Below are 7,948 nucleotides of genomic sequence, written 5' to 3' on the forward strand. Positions count from 1 at the left end.
TTTCTGAGATGTGTTGTTGTCATGAAATTTAAAATCACCTCATTTTTCTCTTTAAATGATAAATTTTCTCAGTTTAAACATTTGATATGTTTAATATGTTCTATTCTGAATAAAATATGGAATTTTGAAACTTCCACATCATTGCATTCTGTTTTTATTTACAATTTGTACTTTGTCCCAACTTTTTTGGAATTGGGGTTGTATAAAATGGACATATATTCATGTCTATGAGTGTATGTAAACTTCTAACCACAACTGTATGTCATTGCAATGGTATAGTAGGATAGACTTCCACTTTATGCAAACAGAAGTCACATTTTCTGAATCCAGTAAATGCCTTTCCTACCAGATACGCAAACAGAAAACGGCTTGCTAACATGTTACACTGATAATTGTTTCCTTTCTTAAACATTTTTCTTGACAAGAACTAAAGTGAAAACAGAATAAATTTTCACCTTGGCACTGTGGAAGTGAACTGTAGTTCCCATTTTCCTGACAAACAACAGATCCATTTCCTACAAGAGTGTATTTATCCTCACATCTGTATTCAATGATGTCTTTAAATTCGAGGCTCTCTTTGCTCGGATGACTGACAATGATAGAATGAGGTATCTCAGGAATCTCCTCACAGGTTACCACTACAAATCAATAACAAAAAATACAGTTATGGTGGAAATTTCAGTCTTAGTCTACATGGTCATCAAAAAAGCTAAATTTGCTGTGTACATATGAATATTTCCAGTGAGCAGAGTGACAGAGTTACAACAGCATTCCTGCTGATAATACTTGAACCAGTAACCACAAACTATTACCAGTGTATCATGGATTTATAATACCTATACAGGAATGTTATGTCATTGCAATGGTATAGTAGGATAGCAGGCTTCCATTTTCTGCAAACAGAATTCACTTTTCTCAATCCAGTAAGTGTATCCTTTCAGATACACAAACAGAAAACGGCTCACTAACATGTTACACTGATTATAGTTTCCTTCCTTATACATTTTTCTTGACAAAAACTGAAGTGAAAACAAAAGGAAATTTCACCTTTGCACTGTGGAATTGAACTGTACATCCCATTTTCTTGACAAACAACAGATCCATTGCCTACAAGGGTGTATTTATCCTCACATCTGTATTCAACGACGTCTTTAAAATCGAGGCTCTCTTTGCTAGGATGACTGACAATGATAGAATGAGGTATCTCAGGAATCTTCCCACAGGTTATCACTACAAATCAATAACAAAAAATACAGTTATGGTGGAAATTTCAGTTTTAGTCTACACGGCTATTCCAGTTAATGTAGTAAAACTTTTAGTTACCGGTATATTCAACTGACATAGTTAGAGTTGCTTGAACTTACACAGACACTTTGACTTTCCAATCCAGCCACTTGAAAGACACTGCTTATGGCTGGAACCCTGAAGGCGATATCTAGAAAAGTTCATTTATACCAGTTAAAACCAGAACACTGGGTATGTTGTCCCTTTTTATAGGATGACAAATACATTATCTTGAAGACAGTAAGATGAGAAAACACTCACCCAGGGTTACAAACTGGTGTGACGTATGCACCAAACAATGTTCCATTAGGAATGTTATATTTCATATTGGGAGTTGGTGGAGGAAGACCACAGTCTTTTTCTGAAAGAAATATTAAACGCTAGAGATAAAAATGGGCTGATTTACTATATTTAATATTAACAAAAAAGAATCACTCTGTGGTAATGTTAATCCAATATCACAGCTTTTATTACATCACAGCATCTGCTACAACTTCTAAGTTTTCCTAAGAGGATGATATAATGCAGTAGAAGAAATTTCATGTTTGTTTCTTCTGCCCTCTTACCAATATTGCAGACATCAGAAATATAACCCATTATTAATTTGTATCACATCTTACAATCAAACTTGAATAATTGTTGATTTTACAATCTTATCCGTTTACCACTGGCTTTCCAACTCAGTATCTAATGACATATCTACTTGTTTGGATGTACAAATAAAGTCAAATAAACTTTGAAGTTTAATTCTTTAATTTAATTTCTCTATTTAATTATGTTTTAAAGTAGATTTTGAAATAGTGTTGTGTCAAAAGGTTGTTGTGTAAGTTAGTTGTTTACACCGGCACAAAATTAAGAGTGTACTGGTTATTTTACTATTCCCCTTAGCAATGCAAAGTTGCACCCAAACTTTATAACAGTTTAGGTGTGGCACTGCTGTTTCACAAGTTAACTCTTGAAAAGAGACACATTATGAATGGAAAATAATGATGAAACAAAGCTGATTTACTTTTACAGGTCAACTCCTGTTTGCTCCATTGACCAGAGAAACATGTGATGGTGTAAGAGCCGTTATGCCTCACATAGCCCTTAGCACACTCCAGAATGACATCAGATCCATCAGGAAATTTATTTTTCAGAATAGCAGATTCCGTTAACACCACATTATCCTCCAGAACAGGTTTCTGACATTCACCTGTTCAACAAAACAACACACATGCAAGGTCAAGCACATACTCTAATGCCTGATAGTTACTAATAAGAAACTGGCAGTGTAATAACAGTCACTTGGCAACACTGAAAAAAATTATTTTACTTGGCTCATTAATTTTGTGACATTTGAGTGAAACAGCAAACTGTGGGAAGCAGTTAGCAAATTTGCCGCAGGTTAATTATTAGGTAAGTTCGAGCAGAGAGATGAGACAGGGGAGACATGGAACAGTTTGTATTCCCATAAATTAATTTCAACCAATCAGGCTTTAGATGACATCAGAAGTTAGATGTCGCCCCTTAAAGTAACTGACTTACTCTGGAGCCACAAAGCTGGACACTGCAGTAAGGTTTGTGCAGTTCAATATTTTTATCAACCAAAACTTGTATTTTCTACTTCGCAGTCCACATCCATTCTATGGTGTAACGTCTGCTGGTGAATTCGGGATTTGTTAGGAATTAAAGTATGGAGCCAAGAGTTACCAGATACAGTGTTATTTATTAAACTTAAATTCTGGGGAAAAGAAAATTTAAGGATTTTTTCAAAATAGCCAGATAGGGAGAGTTGGGACAGTTCAGGTTGTAGTTTTTTTTTTCTTGTGTTTTACAAATATACAATTGGTTTTTGTTTTGTTTTGGTTTTTTTTGCTAAAAATGTGGGAGTGTTCCTACATTAAAATTATTTCATTCCTTCTTGAGAATGGAACTGTTTTGTCTTGTCAGGTTTGGGGTAAACTGACATTTTTCTCTCGCTGTCCCAGCATTGTATGTTCATACAGTTGATATGTTACAAGTTTTGATAATAAATAAAAATTAAACATGTAAGCCTAGGTATTTTATTTTTGTTCCATATTTCCTCACTATGTCCCAAGTCTCCCAACATAATGTCCCATATCTCCCATCAATGCCTTATGTCTCCCCTCAAAAACACAGACAGAAAAAGTGAAATCTGAAGGCCAGTATATGTGACAAGCTGAGAAACTAATGCTGTGGCAAGAGGGTATAGTAAATCCTCTCTAATGCAACAGGGCTCGACATTAACAGTAGTCCGGACAAGTCAAATCTGCATCTGCCTGTCCGATGGGACACGGTGAATATTTGTTGAAAATCACCATCTAACTCTTAAAACTGCAGATCAGGTAATGGATTATAACCTGGGTGCGATTTGCTGGGGGGGATGGTGGGGATCATCCCCCCCTCTGGTTTTTATCTCTGCTGAAAAAAAATCCTCGGGGACAACCCCGTCAATAAAACAAACAAACCAAAAAAAAAGTTGACATGACAGGCATGTTGTGACACAGTTTTCTATGGTCTATATTGCACTCACTTTCAAAATGACCCGAAGTGGCAGCTTTGATGTTCACGAACGTCCCCAGCAAATAGATACATTGTAGATAATAACAATATCTTTGCGTTCTATCGCAGGGATGCAAACAGCGCGCCTTTTGGCGGATGCCGCCTTTTTCACGGCCGATTTTTTTTTTTATTTGGGGGGGGGGGGGGGGGGGGCGTTGGAGTGTCGGATTATAATTTCAAAGTAAATTCTGTATTAAAATTACTAAATAAGCAAATCCGTTACAGTCCATGAAACAGGAAGTATAAGGATGAGAAAAAAAACAGTTTAAATCGGAAAGCTGGGCACAATGTGAACTGCGCCATCAGAGCAAACTGTTCATTTAGTATTCATGTATTTTAGTGATTTTCGAGTCACTGTCCATTTAATCCGGAGGGAGAGAAACATCACAGCAACACGACAAGCAATGCGAACTTTGTTGTGTTAGTGTTCGTGTATTTAGTCAGAGAGATAGGAAGATGAATTTACTATCTCTGGTTTAGTGTTCATTTTCATTTAGTGTTATTCATTTGATATCATCGGATGTTATTGAGCTGTTAGCCTATTGTTACCTTAATTTTGTGACGTTTCATGATTAAAAAAAAAAAAAAAATCCCCCCTTCTGTTTTTTTGACAAATCACACCCTGATTATAACAACACATGTACCATAATGGAACACTGGATAGTGTTTGTTTATTTTTATAGTTTATTTTTTATAGTAATTATTCCAGAGTTACATCAGTAAAGTTCCAACAAAACTAGTTCAATCTCCTCAGTGATCCAGCCATGTTACTGTTCCCAAAGTTCTGGGGAAGCCGAGTACAGCATGTGCGTGTGTAAAAATAACTATGCCATAATATCTAATTATAGATTAGAAATCAGAGAAATGGCGATCAAATACCTCAATAAAATAAATATCTATGGTGAATTTTCATTTGATTCGGACATTCATTGTATTTTTATTTTGTATGATACACGGTAGTGATCACAAATGTCATAAAACATGTCAGGGGAATTTTACGACAGCGCTGAACTCACTTACAGTTTGTTTTCCTTTACAATGTGATTGTCCTCCTTATCATGTCCAACTTGTTTTCTTTCGGTTTCAGTTCTTTAAATTAATTTATACTTCAAGTTTTACTGAATTAATCAAGATTTAACTTTATTTCCTTCAGAAGCTTTGAATTTGGGTGAATCCTAACTCTTAAAACTGCAGATCAGGTAATGGGTTACAACAACACATTCACCATAACGGGGCATTGGATAGTTTTTGTTCATTGTTACAGTTAGAGTTTGAGTTTTATTGAAAATCATAAATCATTAAAGCATAATGATGATCACAACGATACCTGCTTTTTGATAAACTTTGTTGACCACTTTCCTTTCATTGAATTAGGAAATACATAGTAATAAAAAGGTTATGGTCAGGACAAGTGAAAAATCTTGCTGCTTGTCCGACTGGAAAAGTGAATTAAAAAGCACATCTCCCATAACCCGGTACGGAACAGAACAGGACGGAACAGTACCATCACGTATTTTAATGTGGTGTCATGTATTTTCTTATATTTACCTTCCGGGTTTTTATATGCTGTTTCGTCCCATGTATAACAAGTGTTCCGTCCCGCAATACCATTTTTGTGACATTTATTTACATAATGTATAATCTTACCAATTTTTGTTCCAGGAGTTCTGGACTTTTCCGTATATTCCATAATTGCAGTTCCGGGATTCTTGAGTTTCTATAAGCTTCTTGAGTGCTTATAGGTGTTTCTCTATTTTAAAAAATTGGAGTTTTATGCGCATTTCTGAATGCAAGCATTGCATTCGCTATTGTTGTAAAGTGTATTATGGGATTGATCTACCCATTGTCTGGTTGCTAGGGACTCTTAGTTACCGTCCCGTCACGTGTAATTTACTGTTCCACCTCGAGATGGTGCTCGTTCCGCCACACGGGATTTCTTTGTGACGTCACGCCGAAGTACCTTCCGTAATTGGAGTTCCGGGCTTTTAGATCAATTTCGATTGAAAATGTCGTGAATGGCGGCACAGTGGTGTAGTGGTTAGCGCTATCGCCTCACAGCAAGAAGGTCCTGGGTTCAAGCCCAGTGGCCATCGAGGGCCTTTCTGTGTGAACTTTGCATGTTCTCCCCGTGTCTGTGTGGGTTTCCTCCGGGTGCTCCGGTTTCCCCCACAGGTTAATTGGTGGCTCTAAATTGACCGTAGGTGTGAATGTGAGCATGAATGGTTGTTTGTGTCAACCCTGCAATGACCTGGCGACTTGTCCAGGGTGTACCCCACCTCTTGCCCATAGTCAGCTGGGATAGGCTCCAGCTTGCCCGTGACCTTGTAGAACAGGATAAGCGGCTACAGATAATGGATGGATGAATGAATGGATGGATGAATATCGGGAATATAACGTTAATACAATGTGACGGGATATAATAATACTGGATAAGCAAAGAATACATGACAGTGATACGTGTGAGTACAAGATGTTAAGTATGAAACCTGTGAATATTTAGAAGACGTAACGTTATTGTAATGTACCATCCCGTTCCGGTTCATACTTTCCGTACCGGGTTATGAGAGACACCATTAAAAAGTTAATGCTGAGCCCTGTACAATATGAATGTGAGGAAACTTATCTAGTCTCCCCGCTCTCCCCTACACAGTTACATCTCGAGGGGAGGTCTCATCTCATTATCTCTAGCCGCTTTATCCTGTTCTACAGGATCACAGGCAAGCTGGAGCCTATCCCAGCTGACTACGGGCGAAAGGCGGGGTACACCCTGGACAAGTCGCCAAGTCATCACAGGGCTGACACAGGCAACCATTCACACTCACGGTTAATTTAGAGTCACCAGTTAACCTAACCTGCATGTCTTTGGACTGTGGGGGAAACCGGAGCACCCGGAGGAAACCCACGCGGACACGGGGAGAACATGCAAACTCCACACAGAAAGGCCCTCGCCGGCCACGGGGCTCGAACCCAGGACCTTCTTGCTGTGAGGCAACAGCGCTAACCACTACACCACCGTGCCGCCCATTTGAGGGGAGGTTAAAAAAATAAAATAAAATAAAATAAATAATAAAAAAAAAGGTGTGATGATAAACTGTACTATGTCCTTTCACTTGGGTGGGATCCTGAAATATACACCAAGACAACAAAAAGGCAACTAACTACAGTCCAAATGTACCTTATATCATGTTTAAACGTACATTATACACATTTCCAGGTTAAACAGGCTGTTACACTTCCAAATACTGTAACATCGAAAAGGAACAGAACCGTTACTATATAACAGTTTATGCTTTAATAGTCTAAGTCATAGAAACAACAACAACAACAATAAAACAACTAGACTATCACTAAGGCAAGTTTGGTGAAATGGAACTCACCAGCGTTCCCCCTGGATACAAAAGGCAGCAGGAACAACACCAGCGTCCACAAGCTCATCTTCATCCGCATCAGTTATTGAGGGAAACTTGAACAAACACCCTTAGTTCCTCTATAAGGGAACCGACAGTCTGATATACAAGGTCCTCAGTAACAGCTCGAGTAAAACTAATTGCTAAACATACCCCGTTCATTAAGTGTACGGAGTTTGCCTGGTTATGCACTAAACTGTAAACTGTAAAGGAGCGCTACAGCGGCTTGTTCCGCTTTTTCAGACACACACGCACCCACGCGCGCCTCCTCTCAGCCCCTCGGAGAGATTTTCCTGACCGAGTTCACTCATCCAGATGGGTGGGGCTGGAGCTCGAGGACACGCCCTAAGCAAAGTGCACTAACTCGGGTATCGACACCATAACGTCATACTGTAAGTTTCCTACACTGGTGGAGGAAATAATTTGGAAATTCAGTCATAACCTTGGGAACCTTTTTTTTTTAAATTGATTTATTCATTAGGGGCAGCACGGTGGTGTAGTGGTTAGCACTGTTGCCTCACAGCAAGGAGGTTCTGGGTTCGAGTCCTGTGGCTGACAAGGGCCTTTCTGTGTGGAGTCCATTATCTGTAGCCACTTATCCTGTTCTACAAGCTGGAGCCTATCCCAGCTGACTACGGGCGAAAGGCGGGGTACACCCTGGACAAGTCGCCAGGTCATCACAGGGCTGACAC

The 7,948-nt window shown here is 38.8% G+C and overlaps 1 protein-coding gene across 4 annotated transcripts in view; it reads right to left on the reverse strand.

Moving 5' to 3' along the window:
- Positions 1-7,549, reverse strand: part of im:7151449 (CUB and sushi domain-containing protein 1) — a 32,556-nt gene extending 25,007 nt beyond the window's left edge. For 2 of the 4 annotated variants that reach the window (XR_009654552.1, XR_009654551.1), the window contains exons 1-6: positions 7,227-7,549; positions 2,294-2,479; positions 1,546-1,645; positions 1,365-1,435; positions 1,048-1,230; positions 456-638 (exon numbers count right to left, since the gene is read on the reverse strand). Coding sequence is in view for 2 of the 4 variants with exons in the window: in XM_060919434.1 (XP_060775417.1) it covers positions 456-638; positions 1,048-1,230; positions 1,365-1,435; positions 1,546-1,645; positions 2,294-2,479; positions 7,227-7,296 (793 nt within the window). In the remaining 2 variants the exon portion in view is untranslated. The remainder of the gene's footprint in view (positions 1-455; positions 639-1,047; positions 1,231-1,364; positions 1,436-1,545; positions 1,646-2,293; positions 2,480-7,226) is intronic. The other 2 variants (XM_060919434.1, XM_060919433.1) reach the window with 1 other exon arrangement.
- Positions 7,550-7,948: the final 399 nt, after the last annotated feature.

The sequence above is a fragment of the Neoarius graeffei genome, chromosome 4, assembly GCF_027579695.1.
Source record: "Neoarius graeffei isolate fNeoGra1 chromosome 4, fNeoGra1.pri, whole genome shotgun sequence".
Classification (NCBI taxonomy): domain Eukaryota; kingdom Metazoa; phylum Chordata; class Actinopteri; order Siluriformes; family Ariidae; genus Neoarius; species Neoarius graeffei.